The sequence below is a fragment of the Haemaphysalis longicornis genome, unplaced genomic scaffold (genome assembly GCF_048455015.1).
Source record: "Haemaphysalis longicornis isolate Haplotype H1 unplaced genomic scaffold, Haemaphysalis longicornis Haplotype H1 scaffold_12, whole genome shotgun sequence".
NCBI classification, from domain to species: domain Eukaryota; kingdom Metazoa; phylum Arthropoda; class Arachnida; order Ixodida; family Ixodidae; genus Haemaphysalis; species Haemaphysalis longicornis.
Window position 1 is genome coordinate 46,198,135 of NW_027526225.1, and position 21,873 is coordinate 46,220,007.

Here is a 21,873-nt window from a genome sequence, read left to right on the forward strand (position 1 = left end):
AACAATTGGCTATTTGCAGTTGCTGGCTTAAACAGCTAAGTCCCTTCCCTTTACTGCCTCTTCTAAACTGAACGTTGCGTGCTTTTTTCATCTAATTGACCTCGGAGTGCTGTGTTCCACTTAACTTTGGCCTCCCAATTGTGTGGGAAAAAACTCATCCGCCATGCCTCTAAGATATGCTTGTGACCTTTGACCTCTCTGCAGTTGGCATCGACCATAACGCTTCAATGGTTTTACTCAGACCCTTTACAAGCCTCATTTATTCGTGGAAAAGAAAAAAAAAACATGAAAGCAGTCTCTTGTGTTGACCTGTGCATTCTGCTTTTAATTTTGCATTTGTTTTGTTGTGGCTTTATGGGATAGACGGCTCTGGAGTAGTGGCTGTACAGATGCCGTCATAAGTAATTGGAACAAGCATTTGCGAATATCACAAAATATTTGTCTTACTGGCTCTATGACAGCCATTACCAGTTTATAGGAAGCTTTTTTGATTAGGTAGGACTCCTTTAAACGCACCACAATGCAGCCAGGCAGTCTCCGGAAGAAGAAATTCCTGAATATTTACGAGACCATGTTCCACTTACTTTTGGCGGCACCTGTACATCTGCCCTACTTGCTAGCTACCGGAGCAATTGTTTCCAATCTCGTTACAAGTGCACACCAAAGTTTATCTTCTCTTGATCCTGTGCCATTTCTTTTGTTATAATAAATGAGTTCCTAGTCAGAATTCTGCAATGCATTTAACAGCACTTGACTTTCCTCTTATTTTTAATTTGATTTACTAGGGCATTCAACAAAAAAGTAAGCCATGGAAGGCTTTATGTCAAACTTCCAACTTGTTTTGAAGGGGTACCTTTTAACTACAGAAAAACTTCTCGTCAAATAAACAAGACAGCACACACTCAACCGCCCATACGTTGGTGTATATCTCTTTCCGTGATAGTTCCTTTTTTTTTTGAGCTACACAATTAGTTTTTAAAATACGATGAGTGGGCTGAATTTCAGCCACCAATTTTGCAGCTGTGGGAAATTCTAGATCAATCTCCAGAGCCCTGCAGTATGGTGTGCTGTCGTAGCACAAGTGTTGCTTTGGAGTGCTCGTGTGGTGTGTGTAGCCGTCACTTCGTCAATGTGTTGACCCCGTCTCAACTGGTTGGCCTGGTTTGCCCTCGCTCGAACAGAGGTGGTGGTGGTGGAACCGCCGATTCAGAAGACCATCATTCCTCGGCAAAAGCAGGAACAACATGCCTACCAAGGTGGGCAAAGAAAGCAGCGTGGAATCGAGTTTTGCCCATTCCTCCTTCCGTTCAGAGTGGCCTTGCCGACCGCTTTCCCTCACACCCTTGCTCCACGGAAGCCTGGGAACGAGTTTCTCTACAATTTTTTTTAACCTCTCTCTCCCTGTCACAGATTTGAAGGCACGTTGACCCCGTTTGGATTGGCTTGGCTTTGAACTTTGACTCCGGAGTCGGACTTTGAGTGCTGTTTGGTTTGGGTTTGCCGTGCTTTTTCTTTCCTTGACTCGAGAGTTGGTCTTCCTACTTCGCCTGTCTATCAGCAGGTTTTCTCATTACTAGTGTTTGCTTCCTCCAAAGTGCGTGCCTCAGGATTGGCCCTGGCTTGGCTTCGGATGACTTTAAGTTGGTCCTGGGCTTTATTTGACTTTTGTGAGAGATCCTCTGCACGTGCATACAAGCATGGATGCATTTTTGATGCCTGTGTTTTGATTGGACCATATTGCGGCTTAGAGTTGTCTAGCTCAAGCTGCAGTGGCGGATTTCGGCTTGTCTTGGCTTTGTATACTGCCTGTTTTGACCCAGAGCTTGCGTCGCGTTTCAGCAACAGATTACACCAGTTATGCTAAAACCTGTGAATGCACATCAATAGCATTGTTTCATTATCTTGGAACATACGTACGTTCGCATGCTTTATGTCCTGGTGCATTTTGCTTACAATCTATCACTGTATATGTATTCCATTTTTCTGTGGATGTTTTTTTTTTTTTTCATTCTTTCATTTTTAAAACTGTCATTACTCCTTGGGCCTACAGTGCATGTTGATGTATCAATTTTGTTTCTTATCTCTCACAGCATGTTCGTGAAAGAATATTTTGTTTTATGTTGGCGTGGTGTTTGAGACGTGTACAGTTATAGTAGCTGCAATCGAAACTAAAACTAAATCTATATAATTGGCATTGAGAAGCAACCTTTTCTTTTGGTAAGATTCTGCGTAGCAGCCATCTGGTAGATAGACTTTTGTAAAAAATTGCAAGGCTGAGCTTTAAAGATTTACATGCCTATGCCTATTAGCTTAAGTTAGGTTAAGAGGGGTGCAAACCGCATGAGGTGCTGTGCCAAATTTTGAATCGCCTAGCTTGAAACAAGGTCTACTTGATGCTTTTACCTCTGCAGTGCGGTGTGGTTACATTTCTGCAAACAACTGCAGGGTGTTGCGATCAGACATGACCGCCTTTAAAGACATTGTCTGAGTGAACCGCTTCTCCGATCTTGCTCAAACTTCTCACAAAGGTCACATTTTGTGGTATATTTTGTACAACATCAAGAACAGTGATGGCACTTCTCTGTTTATTCAGAAATTAGATAAAAACAATGTTCGCCCGTGCTAAAGCCGGCGGCCATCTTGGAACAGCTATGACTAGTTCGGGACGGTGGCACAACCTGGGGTATCCAGAACGAAACGCAAGATGCTGATTCGCAGATGAAAGAAGATAATTTTGGCAGCAAATCGAAAATCGTTTGTTTACTTCTGAATAACCCAGCGGCGTTGCTGTTCCTATCTGGTCATGACTGTTCAATATGGCTGCTGGCTTTCACATAGGCTTTCATAGGCTTTCACAACATTGTTATTTATTTTTTGAACAAGCAGGTAACTGCCATTGCCGTTCTTCAAGTTAAAGAATGTAGACCACAAATTGAGACCTTTATGTAAAGTTTATGCACGAATGAAGAAGTGTTTGCTCAGAAAAAAGTTTTTTAAAGATGCGCATTCATCACTGTAACAGCCTGTATTCACTACAGTTCGAGTCTAGCTGGAAATGAATGTGATGGCCTAGCTTGTGGGACGCACTAGGTGCATGTGTGAGCTAACCAGGAATATTGCCAGGACGGGGAAAATGTTTGTTTACGTTGGACAATCGCGTGATGTGTTGTAATCGCGTGCGTGGCTGCAGAGGAGGCCCCACCGAGGCCACCGCTGCCGGGCTCGGGAGACAGGGCCCCACCCAGGCCGCCACCGCCGTGCGAGACGGACGACGAGTTCGAGGAGCGCTTCCCACCCCCGCAGCCGAACCAGCCAATCATGGTGGGTTTTCGGGCATCGGCACAACCGCTTTCCCCTTTCTTGAAGTCTTCTTGGCGCTTGCTGCCTTAGCAGTGTGCCACACACACTGCAGTCTTTCAATGTGGCACAGTTATGAGCGGCCACTTTCAAACGCCTTGCGGCAAAGCAAGCACCGTGGTGAAAACTGACTTTAAACTGAAGGGTATGCAAAGGATGATATTTAAACGGTTTGGACCCTGATTGGTGACGATGATGAGCGGATAGCTGGAGGAACAGGTTGGTTGTGAGCATGATGCTAGTGCCAGCTCTTGTGGTGTGTTCCCTCCCGTAAGTAGCGTAAATATATCATTTTGCCTATACCGCCTCGTTGCAGTATAACTACATGTCCTAGTTTGTACGATAACGACATAGCCCTGTCTGTTACGAGACCTGATGGAGTAGTGCAGGCAAAAAGGCCAGCTCGAGAACATTGCAAGGATGCCATGCGGCCCCTGGCTTGAAAAGTGTCTGTTACGGGCCAGGAGGCTGAAGCAGATTAACGAGTGACGTGACATCACAAGTGCGATAGTGATGTCCTAGCCTAAAGTGGTGGCGTCATCAGTCAGTGCAGTGCTGTGCAGGGCAATGAGTGTAGGACTGGTGGATTCTGTGGCTCAACACAGAGACTGAAACGGGAAGAGGTATTGTCAGTTGATTCGTTTTATCTAGCCAGCTGCCAGATCAATAGCGCATCCTTATCATTGGTCAGTAGCGCCTTACGTGTGAAAGTGTCCGCAAATTCCTCTCCCCCTGCCGTTACTAGAACTTGAGCAGCTCTCACTCGCACCAACCTGTCCCTGCAGATAGCGGCCCACGGCTTGCACCAGGAAGTGCGCCAGTGGTCCAGCAAGGACAACGAGATCATCGCCGCCGCCAAGAGGATGGCCATCCTCATGGCTCGCCTCAGCCAGCTGGTCAGGTGAGCGCTTTCTTTGTTTGCTCATTAGCAGCGAAGCTGGTTAGCAAATCATAATTTTTTATGTCCGCAGTTAAAAATGCCAAGAATGTGCCGAGTGCGCGCACATGAGTGCGTGCACACGAGCGCGGGCCTCACAGTGTCCGCCCGGCAGTGAACAAAACCACGAAACAAGAAAAGGCCTAGCGCTCGTGTGTGTGCTTCTCGCTACGACATCCCAGCGTCTTCTGCTCACGTTTGTCAGGCCAAGCATATCGACTTAGGGAGATTGGCCAAGATTGGTCAAAAAGAACTCCAGTGTTCGCCGTAATCGTGGCAACACTCGCTCGGAACAGGAAAGACACGTTGTAGCGTACGCCCCCGCAAGGCGATTTACAATGATTACCACTTTCACGAAAATTAAAGAAGCTCCCACTTATAGCTACAGTGGTGGAGTAAAGGTCGTTGCGGCAGCGAAGGAGAAGCAAATCGGCTGCAATCGTGGACTTAAACTGTCGTGATGGTCGTAAAGATAGAGTACAGCTTCGCTACCTTCGAGTCCTACGCATTAGTGTGAGCTTCCTTCATGTTTTTTCGAAATAACTTCCAATTAACCGATTAACCGGGTTCTAGCTTGAAACTATCGGGCAACTTGTTCCATTGGATTGCATGCAAAACTGCCGGGACCAGCACATTTGAATTTCCAGCTAACTGGAGATTCAAATTAATCGACTTCGAATTGTTGAGAGTCAACTGTACTGCTGTCCTGTTGCCGGGACATTGCAGGAGTTGGTACATACAAAAAAAAAAAAAAAAGGGACACTAAAGCAAACGGCAGTGCACGCAATTTGTGACTGCTGACATAAAATTCTCACCGACATCTTCAGTGTTTAGTCTATGCAAAGCACCGTAGTTTAGCAGCAACGAGCCATGGGTGGCAGCTGTGAAACCACCCACACGCACCCCCTGCTACTCCCGAGTATACTCGTGTTGCTTTTTTTAAACTCGCTCCCTGCCACTCCCGAGAGAACTCTTGCGAAAAAAAATTGTGTTCATGTCCCGCCATCTGTGGAGAGGTCACCTAAACACATAGAACTTGAAAATTAAATTTTAGTCAACAGATGGAGTGCACGTTTTTACACCCGCGTCGCTTCGTCTCGGCAGAGCACAGCAGCCATGGCAAGTCAGCGCACCACGTGCGTCCGCGCTTTGACAGACGAAGAAATTCAAGAACTCCTGATGAATTATGACTCAGATGAAGGAGTATCATGGTGCATTACTACCATAAAATTTCCACACAACTAACAGGAAAAAAAAAAAATACCTGGCAGGGGGTGAGGTGCAGTGAAAAAAAAAATAAACCCGGCAGTGAAAGGGTTAACATAGGTGCAGCAAAAAAACAAGGCAGGCACGAAATTGCTGAGGAGAAGCAGAATTTTATTGCTTCATTTATTTCAGTGTTTTTTTTTGTTATTTTTTTGTTATTATTTTACAGGCAAAGTAGGCCTTTTATGCATTCGGCCTACTTTGCAAACGAGAGGCCTGCAGGTTCTTTTAATGTCGAAGTGCTAGGTGACTCAATGTGTCGAAAATCTGGCGTGACTTAAGTCAGCTGACAAGATGGCCAACTGCGTCTTTACGCAGTTGGCCATTTATATTTGTTCTCTTTAGAGCAGATATAAAGTAATCGAGTTGAAAAGAAAATCAGGTAAATGTGGGTCTTTAGGAATCAAATGCAGGGGCCCAGAAGGGACATTGTGTCTGTAAAAGTAATTGGCACCAATAGGTGATGAAATGGAAGCGAAGAAACAGATGCAAACATGGTGAAGCAGCGAAGAGGTCTTTGTTAAGTATCGCCCTGCGGGACCAATGCTTTCGTCTCCAAAGCAAGTAGGCACACTTAAGCGCCGTGAGGAATTTCTTTTCCATTCGATAGTGCTAAAGTTGCATAAACCTGGAATAAGAAGAATGTGGTTTAGTGTCAAGTACGACAGGCATTGCGTTGATTGCTAACTATGTGACGAGCGGAATGACGCAACAAAAATTACGACTCACTTTGACTGCACTCAGAAAGATGACGCACTCCTCTGCAGAAACCGGCCCCGTTCTTAATTGCTATAAACCTCTCGACTAACAGTACTGACTGTACTTTGCACAGGAGTAGCATTTGGCTTTCATGCCAGCCTAATTGTCCTTACAGAAAGAAGAAAAAGTGGTGCTAACTAGACGTGGGCGAAGGAGAGAAGATACGACAGATAATGGCGCCTGTATCTGTCGTATCTTCCCTCCTTCGTTCACGTATAGTTTGCACCACGTTTTCCCCTTTCTTTAATTGTGCACCAATGCGCTCCGCAACAAGTTTTGCTAATTGCCCTTGCGGCAGTGCATAACTAACTGCAGACAATGTCCATCCTTTGTCACGTGACCCAGGGGTGAAGGGGGCACCAAGAAGGACCTGATTGCGTGTGCCAAGCAGATTGCCGAGGCGTCGGAGGAAGTCACGCGCCTCGCCAAGGAGCTGGCTCGCATGTGCACCGACAAGCGAATACGGACGGTGAGTGTTGCGCTCCGAGTCACGCTATGCCACTCGTGCGAGGAAGGAAGGCTTGTTTGCTTTCGTCACAAACCCAAGGGGGGCATGGCCTTTGGGGGGCCAAGTTGGTATTTGAGGACATTCAATTAGCACTGAAAGATGGGACGAAGGAAACGCTAGGCCTCAACTGAATTTTACTAGGCACATATTTATTTGTTTGTTTATTTACCCTCAGGGCCAGAAAGCATTGCAGACGAGAGTGGTTACAGTGTGTGTACAATGCAGACACAATTCAGCAGTCAGTTTGTTATGCAAAAATAAATTCACCTCTTTATACATTGTTAGCCAGCGCGTCGTGAAAAAGATGGTTATGAGTTATCGATACAATTCCTGCAGGAAGATGGTCCCAGTCTCGTGATGTACAGTGAATGTTCTAGTGTAACATTAATCGAAGCCTACTTTATGAGCGTGATCAGTGTGATAGGAAAGCTACGAAGGAGAGAGGATTAATTTATCACGTTGTGCATCGTGATGGTGCACTTTGTGGAATAGGCTGAGGCGTGGAATTTTGAGTCTGTAATAAGGCCAGGTTTGTTTTTATACTAAAATAATGTCATAAAGTACAAATTTGTTTTATTCGAAAGATTTCGTGTTTTATAGTGCCCCCAGCGCTTGTCCGGAAGCAAGCGATGCTTTATTCACTGAGAAATTATTCGATTTATGTCAAAATTTTGATTGTTCTGCCAAAACGTGTGTTTTTGTGATGTCTGCCGTGACATCACATGGACATCAAGCGAACTTCAAGTGCGCAGTTCAGTCTGCAGCACTCAGTGGAGCCTTGTTTACTGTCAGTCCTATTAGATGGTGCCACCATACTCCACCGGGCTGTTTTTTGCTTTTGCTTTTTTTTTTTTACCGTATTTGCTCCGGGTTTGTTTTTGTTAAAGTCTGAAATAATTGTTTCATTGCACATGGTGTTCGCTCGACAAATGTGGTTACGTAAGATGCCAATTGGCCAGTGTCGTGTGAGACAACCCCAAAGCGCCGCACTGCTGGGCAGCTAAAACAAGCATAGTGCACACAGTACCAACTGCTGTACGCATCGGCACGTGCACTTTCGTAACTTACACTGTTTACCCCACCATTCTTACTGCTATAAAAAGAATGTGCCCTAAATATAAGCGCAAATAGCTCGTTCGGGAAGCTTGTAAGCCCTGCCTAATTTGCGTTTGCTTTTGCCGGCCTCAGCCAATCGTACAACGGGGCGTATGGCATCATAGGTTCTGTTGCGGGAGATGAGCTAGTGGGTTGCATGGCCATTCCCTTTTTCCTAATTATATAGCTTCTTTGAGCAAAGTCTACGTTAAAAGTGGCGTCAGTATGATTCTCACGAGGCAATTTTTTTTAATGAACCAGGCTTGTATTTTGTCTGCATGGCCCCTTAAAGGAGCCATAAAGGTGAAATAAAACTTTGTTCAGTTTGAAAGCACTAGCCTTCAATGACTCGCTCAGCTCCATTCCAGTGACGATAGTGGCTCTTAACTAAAAGAAAAAGCGTAAGAAATATTCAAAAAAATTTCAAATTGCGTGCTACAATGACGTAGAGTAGTGGCAGGAGTTCAAGGTGAAATTTCGTGGTTCTTCTCGCGAGAGGGTAAAAGGTCCGGGCCAGAAAGGGTTAATATCTCAATTACTTGTTAGAAGTTCGTGATAAAATTGGCATAATTGTTAATGGGACGAGGCAGTCTTTTGCATTTTGTCTTCCAAACTTGCATTTTATCTTCATGGCTCCTGTAACAAAATTTTTCTCCTTTGAAATTGCAGAACATTCTGCAAGTGTGCGAGCGCATCCCCACGATTGGCACCCAGCTGAGAATACTGTCCACCGTCAAGGCCACCATGCTCGGTGCCCAAGGTGAGAAGTCGCCCCCCTCTTTCTTTTTTTTGAATGCCATAATTTGTGAGTTCTTGACACGTTTTTACTGACGGGGCTCAGAAATTTTGTGCCCAAGCGAGGCGATGCGGTGTGGTTAAAAATAAAAGTATGCTGTGAAACCCAAATCTCCAATTCTGCTGTGTAAGGCATGCACACGCAACTTCACTGCAAGCTCAGTAAGATGGCAGGGGCAGGTATAATATCAGGCAACAGCACATTCGTTAACGATCAGTTAATCTGGTGTCGTGGTAATGCCGTTCGCATATTTCTTATTTATTTAATTGCTGAATAAGCGGTTAGTTGATTTCTGCGAAAAAGCAATTTGACGTCTCAAGAAGGTTAGAGGGTGTGTTGCTGCAGTTGAAGTTTAGCCACAATCGTACCTGCCAAACGGAGAACATTTATACTGGTGTCGCTCACGCACTGTGCGTTTTACGGAGTAGGATTTTTTTAGTGGTCAACTGAGAATCCCCCAGCAGTCACTTGCTGCAATGTTTGAGTGCTAGCACATCTTCTCCGGCTCTGTGCATGAGGTTCTGAGCCTTCAGTTGTGGGAGTTTTGATTTGGAGGCATGTTGGAAGAACAGAGCGAGGTAAAGAGCTGTATGCGGCACAGGACACGAAAGATTGCAACAAATCAAAGACGGAGTAATAAGTCTCAGAGCATCCTGATTTGTTTGTCTTTGCGATTTCGCAGTGTGTCATACGCTACACATCTCCTTCTTGTTTTTGTGTTTTCTGTGTTTTGTGTTTCGCTCTACTATCTGTTCTACTGGCTAGACCAACCAGTTACTTTACTGTGATGAAAGTAAAAAAATAACCAGAGTCTCTCTCTCTCTCTCTCTCTCTTCTGTTGTTGAGTTTTGACAATTGTTCCCCACAGAGCCCATCCCGACGCCCGATGGGAGCGAGATTATCTGCGGTAAAAAAAGACACGAAAATTCGCACGTTGCTCAGTTTGATGCACGCTTGTTTTTGGGCACTCAACTTGCGTGCCGTGGTGCCTTGTTCGTAGCGTGTGTGTTTGAAAGTTTGGCCAAAAGCGCTGGTATGATGACGCAACAGTTGGGTAGACTAACAGCTGTGAAAGGTTGATACTCTTTTTGTACGGGAAATTTAAACGACTATAGAGCTCATCATCGTAGGACGTTTGGGTGGAAAGTTTGGCTGGTGGTTTTCAATAGTGGATTCACCATGGCAACGGTATGTGTAGTTGGTGGCCTGTGTTACGGAGGTGTAACATTACACAGAAAGATGGGGTGGGGCCTTGGGGTCGACAGCAAAAGCATCTCGGTTTGGATTAGGGCTGAGTTCTTTACATGTAACGCAACCATTTTTAAATGGGTTGGTAATTTTCACAAGGAACATTGTGCGTTACATGGTGCTTGAGATTGCCGTCGGCACAGCTTCGTACGAGTCCGGCCGTTATACAGGTATTTGTTCACATTGCAATGACAGAGGCTGCGATAGGAGAACACAGGAAAGCATTTGCAAGCTCTACGAAGTACTCGCACATTTCGTTCAACCTGCTTTACGCTAAGCGAGGTGCTTCATCTCGGTAGTAACTGCCTTGCAGACGTATACCTGTAACAGAGAGAAATCAAGTCATGGGGATGCTCAAATTCACAGTAACAGTGTCTTTCCTCTTAGTTTTTTGTGTCTCTAGGTGTCTGAACATCACATTTGTGTGTGTGCGTGTGTGTGTGTGTCTGCGTGTGTATGTGTGTTTGCAGTGATTGCATCTTTGTCTTGTGTTGTGCCCTTCGAGCCTATGTGTATGCACATGCCTGGTGTGTTTTGAGGTTTCTAATCACACCTAACCTTCAATAATAAGTTAATACTTCCGTACGTACCATTTTAACGGCGTTTTTATGGAGCTGCAAAGCAATGCAAGCTAAGGAAACACACTTCCAACTTCAGGCCACTTGTTTTGACGAAAGGAATCGAGGCCTATGTCGACCTTGAAAACACTTCTTGCTGTGTGCTTTAACAAAAACCATTCCTGCTCTACTTTCGGGATGGTGGAAATTTTCTATCTCTGAGGTGTGCGACACATGGATATAACCGCTGCTTCTTGTCGTACATAGTCACCCCTGATGAAGGAGCCAAGTTGGCTCCGAAACGTTGGGACCGCTTTGAATAAACGCCCTTGGTTGGTGTATTTGCCTCTTATGTTTAACCCAACCAGACAGAGTTCTGTCGAAGATGTTCACATTCATGGATTAAGGTGCGTCAGCACGCAGTTTTTCCGCAACTTTTTCCATCAGTGTGCAAATGCGCTGGCAAGGGATGTAAACCATAAGGTTATGAGCAGCAGAACAGTGACATGACCAGTGACTATAACTTGCCGAAGCTTTTATTTATCTATGCACTTTGTTAGTGTCGCTTCTTGTTCAGCCGACTAAAACAACCAGTTATCACACCGCTGAAGGTAGTATCACCTTTTGACACATTGTTCGTTGCTGGTAGCATTGCGAAATGTGGGTCGAACATTGGCTGAAGGGTTTGTGGGCAAAAGCAGCCATGAATTTGTTTGTTAAAATTATGTAGTTGTGTCAGGCTTGTCAAGTGGCTTGCTAAACACGCCGTCCAGTGTTTAGTTATCATTTTCCATGCTAAGGAAACTGCGAAGGTTTAGCATTCTTAGCAGGTGATGACGGCTGAAAGGAGACGCTAAAAGCTGAATAGATTTTCGTTTTAACGGAAGGATTGCCATCTTCGTCGCTGCCACTTTTGAACAATGACAAGGGATGCCTTGTTTAGCAGTTAATAACTTCCGCTTGTCTTTCCCTCTCACAATTTGCTCCAATTTAATAAAAATCTCCAGGTGTTCGAAATTTATCCAGCACCCTCTACTACGGCCCTGGTGTAGCGGCAGCATTTTAAATCCCCCTGAAAAATTTCCTCAACTTTTTTTTCACATAAAAAGTAAATAGGCACATGGCAGAGGGGCCCGACCAGCGCGAACAAGCAAGCGAACCTGTCAGCTGCTAACTACATGGGAAAACACCTAAGAAATTGATAGTTGGCTTGAGTTGAGATCGGTAGCGAAGGCAGCCAGCTTCAATGTGTAGTTCATACTGCGAATGATTTCGCTACTTTTGCTGCATTTGGTAGTGCGGTAGCACTGAAAATGGAGTTATAGCTTTTCCTGGAAGTTTCTTCTGTACTTGCGAACTGAGAAAAACAATGTTGCCAGGTTGGGTTTGAGTGAGCACATTGGGCGGACACTTAAAACCTCCTTCGGTGACATGCCTGTGGCCATGTAAATACATTTGTTCTAAAACCAAACCTCTAATGTTTCAATAAATGGATCGTTGGAGCTGATAGAAAATGCCGTATTTTCGCGCGTATACCCCGCCCCTGCATATAATCCGCACCCCCACTTTCAGCCCGCCGGAAAAGAAAGAAAAAATCCTCGCATATTATTGCCAGCACGTTTGATACAGGAAAGGTTGCACCAAAGCTACTGCTCAAGCAACACATCTCATACTATGCAGAGAGGAAAAGTGTATATTTAGCGAGTAGAATACATTGACTGCAAGGCGAAAGTCACAAATCACTCAGTCTCACTGCACTTGCCAGAGCCGCACTTGAGCCGCATTCCTCACTGTTGTGCACAAGGTCATCTTCACGGCACAATGCGCATTTCCATGAAGCTGCACTAAATAAAAACCCCGCTTATTATCCACAGCCCTACTTTGCCGCTGAAATTTTCGCATTTTTGGTGCGGGTTATACGCACGAAATTACGGCATTGTTCGTAACAGCTATAAGAAGTATATGGGGAATGTTCGGGTCATTTTTAGGAAGGACAAATCAATGCAGAAGGTTTGGGCGAATTCATGGAACGGTTAGTGTTTCTTCATCTTGTAGCTACCAAACCTTGTATGCACACAGGTTAATGAATATTCAAGGAGATTGCACAAATGCTAAAACAAAACAGCAAAAAAACCTCTATATATATGGCTTTTTGTCTTCAATAGAATGTAACTTTTTTGTTACATTACTACAGCAGTAAGAGAGGCGGTTGATGCAGGTAACTGTCAAACACTCATAGTTTCAATGCCCAGAACGCAATAGCCAAATGTTTTGCCTAGTTGACTCGATTATTTTGTTAGCAGTGTGTGTGTGTTAGAAAACTTCTCTAAATTAGATTTGTTTAGGCTGCGACAGAAGTGAAACAACTTTGCGCTAAACACCGATGGAAAGGTAGAAAAAGAATTTCCCGAAATATTTTTGATGTACGCCCAATGATGCCAGTATACCTCATTCATAAGCTTCTGTAATATCTTACTGAATGACATTTCCATCCATCATTTTGCATTGTAAATATTGTTTTGCACATGCAGTAGTAATAATTGTGCAATTGTCGATAGATCTGTGTTCTTTTTTATGAGGAACAAAAAAAAAACCCAGGTTTTCACTTTCTTGGCCACTTTACTTTATAGCGTGGCTTTTCTTCTCTGGTACTTTGTTTTTGTTAAAGCTGAACATTTGTTTCCGCTGTAGTCATTTTTTGAAGTCGTCATGAAAGTGTTAAGCTTCAAGGCCTTTCTTTGCTTATTATTGTGTTCGTCTTTCTTTCTCACTTAAAAAAAAACAGTAAGAAAATGGAGTAAGTAAAGATTTTGTCCTTGCTTCAAAGCTGACGAAACACATTGCAGCATGTTGCTATTTGCAGCATATTTGTGGGAAGGGTACACATTTTTTTTTTGCTCTTTTTTTGCACCTTGCGTTGTTATTTGCACTTGCACATATGCATGTCCACATGACTTCGACTTCGATCACTTCTGTCATGCAAAATGCCTGGCTTTTGTCGTCACTCGAACGCTGCTGCTTCTCTCTTGCAGAGCATGGGCTTTGCACTTGATTAATGGATCTCTGCATTGAATTTTCGCATTTCGTTTTGATGATCCATACAGTTTTTGTTATCCTCCGAGTTTATTTTCCCGTTTCCTATCATTCTATTCACCTAAATACCTCCAGAAAATGCAGTGTGGGATAGGGTAAAACTTTGAAGAACCCGGTGCCTTGCCAGTAAAATATTATAGTGCGAAGCACATTTACTTAAAAAGCAGACAAAAAGTTTGGCAAGCTGACATTTTTATTGCAAAAATTGGGCATTTCTTATAGTTTATTGTTTGTTTAATGATGAGACAAGTCCTTTTTGCTGACAAGTTAGAATTTCAAGCAATACTACTACTTTATCTCTTGTTTCCATCACACTTTTGGGGACGTCGTCAACATCACAAATCGTGACTGTAGCAGTGGCCATTCTTGAACTGGTTGCAACTGGCTATCTTTTCTATTAAAATGTTGGCAAGCACGTATTTCGCGATTCTTTATTACTGGCGTTTTAGCAAGGATTACCAAAATGTTTCGCAGTAAGTGATGCCATAGGTTGTAAAGCAATAGCTGTCTGGTGGTAGCAAAACTAGCTTTTACATGCTCCCTCATTTCCTAATTGATTAAAGTAGTAGTTCTGCTGCAAAGCATAGTACAGTCGGCAGAGGCTTTAGTGTTTGTTCGGTAAGCCTGGCTTCGCATTTTGTGCTATGACTGTGAACGAGGAGGGAAAATAAAACGCAAAATAAAAAAGGGCTTAAAACGAAAAACTAAAAAAATAAAGGATATCCAGGTGTTTGAACGTCGCTGACTCGAACTTTGGGTGCACTTGCGCGCGCACACAGGCACAGAGGAAGACCAGGAGGCGACAGACATGTTGGTCGGCAACGCCCAGAACCTGATGCAATCTGTCAAGGAAACCGTGCGTGCCTGCGAGGCTGCCTCCATCAAGATCCGCACGGACTCTGGACTCCGCGTCCGCTGGATCCGCAAACAGCCCTGGTACCAGTATTAGGCCTTGAGGAATACCTCTGCTCCCAACCTCCCCTCCGACGGCCGGCTTTCTGGTGTGCACCATTGGCTCGCAAGCCGCCTTTTGTCAGGGCTGGGAGTCGCATCTGGCTTCATCAGTTGCTGTTCCACACAATGGGGTTGACACTGGTTGGATTACTTTTGCTTGTTTTGTTAGAAGGCATCGTTCTTGACATTAAGTTGGGAAAGGCACAGGAAAACTAGATGAGAACTGGTGTATGTTTGAAAGCACATGCCTTGTATTCCAACTCGTGGCAACTATTATGACCAGGCGTTGCAAAACATGAGCTCTAAAAACAAGCTAGAGAATCATTGCGATGTGTTACAGTTACTAACGAATTATCGGCTGCGCCTAAAGTAAAACAAAAATTCCTGATAGAAATAGCAATTTTTGCCATTGTCAGTCAAACAAAGATGGTGCTCTAGATAGTAAATAAAAAAAATTTAACATGTTCACTGCAATCGAGATCAAATTCCGGAGCCTATGAGGGTTTGGAGAATGTCCTGTAGCACGCAACGACTCGATGCGATCAGGGCCTTGGGTGGGAAGCTCAAATGTGCGTCATGCCAGCCGGGCGTCCACTTTCGGTCTCTGACAACACCAGAGCTAGAGCCAAGCTGTGTTAATTGCACTGAGAATTGCTCAAACGAGCAATGCTGGATTCAAGTGAAGGGAACGTCTGACAAAAAAGAAATACTAATGAGTCAAACTGTGTTCAGAAACGAGTTTGAGGTAGTAAAGTGAGCCGCGTTAGTTGATAAGACTTCATTGTTGAATAACTCTCGACATGGCACAGACATATACACAGGCAACAGGACAAAACAGGCGTTGACTATCAACTGATGTTTATTCACACAAGAAGGCAACATACCTGGGAGTTTGAATTTAAAAAATGGAGGTCGAGCACTGACATCATAGCAGGGGAGCGATAAGGGCATCTTGCACAACAAAATCGCATACGAATTTATGAGCCCTAGAACCTCCCTCTGAGCTCACATGTATGAAAATGTGCTATGTATTGCCGAAGAGCCATATGTTATTATCGGTGAATAATCCAGCCAACATTGTACCCTAAACTGGCGAAGAATAACTGCTGCCATGGGGAGAGTGCTCAGGAAAGATTATGCTGTAACACATGAAGCGAGTGTTTGTTAAAAGGTATTTTAATACATTAGGAGATCATTTGAATAGATTTTAATGAAGCCGGCTGGTGTTCCTTATTGCTTGGTGTCAAAAAAGGCAGAATCCTTAAAGAAAAAATACTGTAAGAAAATTGAGGTGCCTGGGGTCAGCCTTGAACAGGCCTCTTAACTTTGACTTCGTTGTAGCACCTATTTCTATATTGTCTCTATCGTTAGCAAGTTCTTCCTTTGTTACGCAAGTTGTTGGGCTCACGTGACTTGTTTCTTGTCTGGCTGTACGTTCGTTAAGTTCTTCCTTTGTGAGAATTGTTATCTGAAGTGACTCTGTTGTATTTCTCATTGTGACAACCTTGTTCTAAAACCATCTCTCGCGTTTTACACACTCGTAGAAAGAAGTTGGGGGGTTTCTTTTTGCATATTGTTATGGCCAATGTCACGACGACTCAGCAAAAAACATTAAGCTAAAGGAAGAGTTCCCTTTTTGTAAGCTCAAAGTTCGTTGGCAAAGAAATTACTCTCTTCAGCGATTGTGTTTTGTTCAGTGGATTCATTTTATTCGCACTAAACGATAACCTGGTGCCGTACACTTTTAAAATGGGGCCTGCGGACGACGTTTTTGACGTTAAACCCTCTCACCTCGGACGACATTTGGCTGACAGGGTATACAAGCTTCTGAGCAATTTACGTTCATTGCTGCATTGGCTTGGTGTGCTGTGAAAATAAAAGTGTTAGCACCTTAGTGTAGCAGCGTTTTAAGTTTAATAAATACATCAAGAAATCGGCTGATTTCCCGTATAGCGAGATTATAATTCACACACTACGGAAATTGTCATAGAATAGCGTGGGTGATTGGACAGTTTAATGGGGTCACCACTTCTGTGAAATTTGTCACTTGGTTAGGCTTAGTTATCGGAAATGTGCAACGCGAAAGCCTTTATTCCAGCAATAGAGTCTGTAATGCTAATGCCTTACTTAAAGGAGCCATGAAGACAAAACACAAGTTGAGTTTATTAGAAAGACTGCTTAGTCCCGATGACAATGATACCAATATCATCGCAATCTTCGAACAAATAACGGAGATATTAAAGAAAACGTGCGAAGCACTCGCGACCCCCTAGCCAATTTCCCGCAACTTTTCTATGACGTCACGGAACCTTGTTTGTGCGATTGGCGGCCGCCTAACTGAACTGTCGCGACGACACATGACTGGACGTCTGTAATGGGGCCTCTAGTACCATTTGACCGCATCACTTGAATGCTAACGTGCAGTTAACGCACTGAAAATTGTTTTATTGTTGGCCCGTATAACATCATTCTTGCTCATAACTCGTCACTGTGGCGCAAAATTTGAAAGTTTTTAAATACTTCTTGCTTTTTTTTTTCGTTAAAAAAACATCTTTTGTGGCTGTAGTGGAGCTGAGTGAGATACTGAATCCTAGTTCTTTCAAATTACACGAAGTTGTATTTTCTCTTCATGGCTCCTTTAACCAACTGCGAAGGAGTCTTCCATCGTAAACAACATGAGATTTGAAGGCTCTTATAGGAATATTAGCAATTTTCTATTCTTGTAATAAACTGGAAGAGCTGTTCCGGCACCTGTGACATACCACGCACACTATTTTAAGGTGTTAGCTAAGTTAATGTTTAGAGTCAGATAGAAGGAAAGAAATAATTTCTTGCTTTTTGTATTTTTTTACCCGAAGTAACGGTCACCTAACTGTGCCACACTGGTGCCTGCAGTGGTGAAAGCCGCACAGTAAAGAAGCTGTCTGACAATTCTCTCCCGCAATATTTCGCCGCATTTTATGTTGATCTCTTCACTAACTAAACCTGTTATATCTTATCGCTGGTGTTTCTTGCTGTAGCAAGCATAGTTATCTTATCAATAGTGCTTGCTTTAAAGACTTGTATCGTCCGTATTGTTAGTTTTACGTATTATTAAAGCTTCGCTAATACTTGTGCAGTTTGTCGCGAAACTACTGCCTTTTGACGCGCTGTAGATTTTTTATCTTTTTCTAGAAACAAGCTTGCTTTATTTGTGCGTTTTAAATGTTTGTGCTGTATGTTGTGCTGTTTTTAAGAAGGAACTGTGGAATTCTTCTTCCTCACACACATGGTTGTGCCATAAAATTTTTCAATCTTTATTAGTTGTTTTTCCTTTGTTGAGGCTTTTTACATTTGAACACGTACTCGTTTTCATGCTGTTTGGTTGTTACCTCGCGCAAATCTGCATCTAGTGGTGTGAAATGGCAACTGCTGAAGCGTTGTCCGCATTTTTGTTTTTTGCAAGTCTTTTTCCTAGGTGTCTTAGGCCTCATCACTGCCAAGTTAACAACCCCTCAAGAAACGTTCTTACAATTTGAGGCTCTAGTGCCAGTTATAACAACACGTTGGCATTAGGTAGCAGTGTTTCTGGTGTCTTGTAGGGCCAATTTTGAGCAGTTGTGGGGGAAGTCTCTCCGTGTTTTAGATCTTTTCTTTTTTATCCTTTGGTACTGGTACTCGTTAGCACATTTCTTCCTTAGTGGTGGTAGTGGCATTCCTTGGCTTTGCAAACAAGTTTTTATATGGCTTAGAATGCTCCTGAAGAGGCAGAAAGTGTTGCTATTTAAGGACTTGCAGCAATAAAAATATCACGAATAACCAGCACGCTATCTTTTTCGACGTAACCTTTCTTTGCATTCTCGTCTGTGCCTCCTAAGGCAGCGCCGAAGCCATTTGGAGCCGGGATGAGCCGTTTCGCGCCACTAGAGGCAGTAAGCATCCAGTGCGACGCGCCATTTTGTTCGGATCTTATGCTGTACGGATGTTATTTTTGCTTGGCGAAAATTCTCATTGTGTGTGCTGTACTTTCTTTTAACAAAGGTAACTCACCTGTGTGTTTTTTATGCAGTCTCAAAGGCTGCATGAAGACAGTTTTTGCAATGGTGGCGAAAACTTGTGAAAGTTGCATTTCGTAGATGACTACGCAGAACTCTGAAAACAGGCTTGTTTCGATGACTGGCAGAGCTGGGTTACGTTAAAGCATTGCGGTGACCCAATCTTTTGAGAAGCCATTTCAAGGTTCTCGTATCTTCAATGCGAGATTACTAAAACTTGCTCTTTATGAACATTTCAAGGCTCTCGTATCTTCAATGCGAGATTACTAAAACTTGCTCTTTATGGACAGTGCTATGACAAATTTTTTTCACATTGCTATGACCCAGACTTTATGATGCGAATTTTTAGGTGTGTAAAGCTAAAATGCATGTCTCCTTAATCAAAATTCTAGACTATCAGCCTACTGTTCATGAAATAACTTTTTGTTTTAACTTTTTGTTTTACCATGATGGACAACGCCATCATTTGCCAATATCGTAGCTTGGAAGGTGAACTGGAACGGTGGTGACCTAATGTGACGACATTGCATTTAATGCATGTTTACGTGTGGCCTCCTATTTGCCGTCTCTCTCGCTTATGTCTCAGGCAACTTTGGCAACGGGCAAGATGCTTTTGTTCTCGTCGTAGCACGTGCCGACATCGTGCCTTGCTTCATTATGCAAATTCTTCTCTCATATGCAATGCGCCAGCTTTTGCAAAACGCTGTGGCGCTCTCTTTTGCCCCTGTGCTTTTTACGTGCCGGTGAATATACTCCGTGTCCTTGCAATAACGTTTTTATTTTCTATTTATACCATCTGTTAGAGCTAATAAAGTAATTATTACACCTTACGTCGCGATTTGTGTTCTTTCGTGCGCCAATTGTTCCAGGCATCTAGTAACGTCCTTCCAATGTTTTGTGATGTCAGCGTGATTTTGAGTTCTTCCGCACAGTTTTTTCCAGATGTTCTTAGGCCAGGCCAACACTTTCAGGATGCACAGAAATAAATGGAGAATGTTATCTCTCAAATGCAACTGAAACATTTTATGGCAGTAACAAAGAAAAATGCATGGCCAGCTTTCTGGTGTAGAATTTTTTTAGTGGCTTCCAAGAGTTAAGTGTGTGCCCAAAAGTGTACGTGGCCTAGGAATTCTTGGAATTCTTACGAAATCTGTACTCTGTGATAACCCAGCTAGCCGATTACCTCGGGGATACAAATTTTGGACAGAAACAGTCATGTGGACAAGAGCTTAGAATTTCCCAAAGGTATTGTGCAATTCAAACGTTGCAGGCCAATCCCAAGCTCTGAAATGAGTTAGCTCAGTAGATCTGAAATTTGGCGACATGGCGGTCGTGCTCGGCTGCTACTTAATGCAAGTGTCAACAGATGGCGCTACCATCCTGTTCGTATGAACGTCCCACTTTCATGAGGTCACCCACAGATGGCGCCACCATCGGAGCTGAGTTCTGACGCAACAGTTCGATGATGGCTGAGCCAGAATAAAGAGGTCTCGCCACAGGCGCCTGCCTGGCTGATTTGCTCGCTTGGCTCCACCGTTCCACGTTAGGCCTAAACGTCACACGTGGTACACGAAAACCCTGACAGCTCAAAGGATAGATCACGGTTAATTTAGCTGGAAAAAAAAAAGGTTCGGTAAATTTGGGTCTTGGGTAAAATTCAAGCCAGGGGCCGCCCATGGGTTGTGATTGAAGCACTCGTCCCCCAACACCATCACAGCTTGGTGACCTCTAGTGAATGTACGTGTTGTGGCCTTTGACTTACAAACATGCTGATATGGGAATTGGTAATAAAGGGAGCAGCAAAGTATGTCCTCAGTCAATGTCCACTTTGCGTGTCAATGCTAACTTGGATATGTGCCAAGTCATACCAACTGACACAAAAGGAAAATGATAATGATAGTGAAATAACCCTTTTGACAATTTTAAGTATAATCACATCATTAGGAGTGTCCTTGATTGCTGCAGGAAAGAGGTTCTCATTTGGGCTGAAATTTGTATATATACCTGCAGTGTTTCACCAAAATAGGGCACATTACTGGTGCTAGCGCTGCTAGTCCAGTCGCCTGGATGTCCAGACATGACAGTGTCATGTCTCGCCATTTGTGTGAGCACAAGCCCGGGTAGCTGTTGCGGGAATCATGGAGAACCGCGACCCGTGATCCCGAGCCGGTGCGCGCTTCGGGGAGAGACGCGTTGCGTTGAAACCGGTCCGGCGCTCCGCTGGTTCGTCGCGCACCCGAGAGACGGCACCACCGGTCCGCAGGCGTGCTGGCTGCGCGAACATGTGTGCGAGGAAGACAGAGGGAGAGCCTGATTGGAGGTCCGGTCTGGGTGAGATAGGCGGAGCAGCGCGGCGGACCATGCATCTCAAATAGGGATTGTTGCGCGCCGTGAGTGCCTGCCTCCCGTACGCAATCACGACCAGGACGGCGGGATTCGTGAACGGCGTCGAGTTTTGTGCTCGCATGCTTTGGGAGTTCCCAAGTAAACGGCTATTCGGCACTACTGAACTGTGTTCTCGTAGTATCGGCGAATCTCGCTGGGCTGCCGTAGGTGCGGGGGCCCACGTGGCTGACACGCCTGGAGCTTGCATGGTGGCCTACGCCCGAACCCCACATATTCCACACTGCACCCATATAGTATTTTGATCAAATTGAAATGTTTCTACGAGCCTGAGGATGGAAAGAGCAATTAACACTGGTGCAATAGTGCTGCCTGAACGCTAAAATCACTTTTGTGCTGCATGCACTGGCTGCTGCTGGTAAACTGAATTGGGGTTTTAAATGCCCACTCTGAATGAAAAAAAAAAAATGTCTGGTGGCCCAGCTGTTCATGCCGGAAAAAATTCCGCCTAAGAAAAGGATTGGGAGGAAGCTGAAAAAGGAGGCAGACATGTCTTTTGAGCAATTCACTTGTGTGTAGAGAGAGAGAGAGAGAAACTTTATTGCGTGTCCGGCAGAGTGAATTAGGCCGTACGGTCGGCCCCGATCCCGGGCGGGTCGAGCCCGTTATGGTTTGCGCCACCGCAGGTCCTTCCCGCTGTCGGGTCAGGGCTCCTCCACCTGCCGGACGGCCTGGAGTTGTGTGTTGTAGTCTGAGGAGGTGATGGCTTCACGCACTTTTGGTGGCAATTCTTGTGCTTCAGAGTGTGTTTGTAGGTGAGTGCAATCGTTGAGGATGTGCGCTGTCGTAGCGGGGGCAGTCTTGCAGATGATGCAACTGTCGGTGTTGTATAGCGTTGGGCAGATGTATCTGGCGAGCACGGGTGT

The 21,873-nt window shown here is 44.3% G+C and overlaps 1 protein-coding gene across 7 annotated transcripts in view; it reads left to right on the plus strand.

Annotated features, from left to right (window-relative positions):
* Vinc (vinculin) overlaps positions 1–19,434 on the plus strand; it is a 78,153-nt gene extending 58,719 nt beyond the window's left edge. For 3 of the 7 annotated variants that reach the window (XM_077693196.1, XM_077693199.1, XM_077693200.1), the window contains 7 exons: positions 1,182–1,256; positions 3,191–3,321; positions 4,143–4,258; positions 6,665–6,788; positions 8,592–8,682; positions 9,587–9,625; positions 14,396–19,434. In XM_077693196.1, coding sequence (XP_077549322.1) covers positions 1,182–1,256; positions 3,191–3,321; positions 4,143–4,258; positions 6,665–6,788; positions 8,592–8,682; positions 9,587–9,625; positions 14,396–14,565 — 746 coding nt within the window. In that variant the 3' untranslated portion in view covers positions 14,566–19,434. The remainder of the gene's footprint in view (positions 1–1,181; positions 1,257–3,190; positions 3,322–4,142; positions 4,259–6,664; positions 6,789–8,591; positions 8,683–9,586; positions 9,626–14,395) is intronic. The other 4 variants (XM_077693198.1, XM_077693201.1, XM_077693197.1 and 1 more) reach the window with 2 other exon arrangements.
* Positions 19,435–21,873: the final 2,439 nt, after the last annotated feature.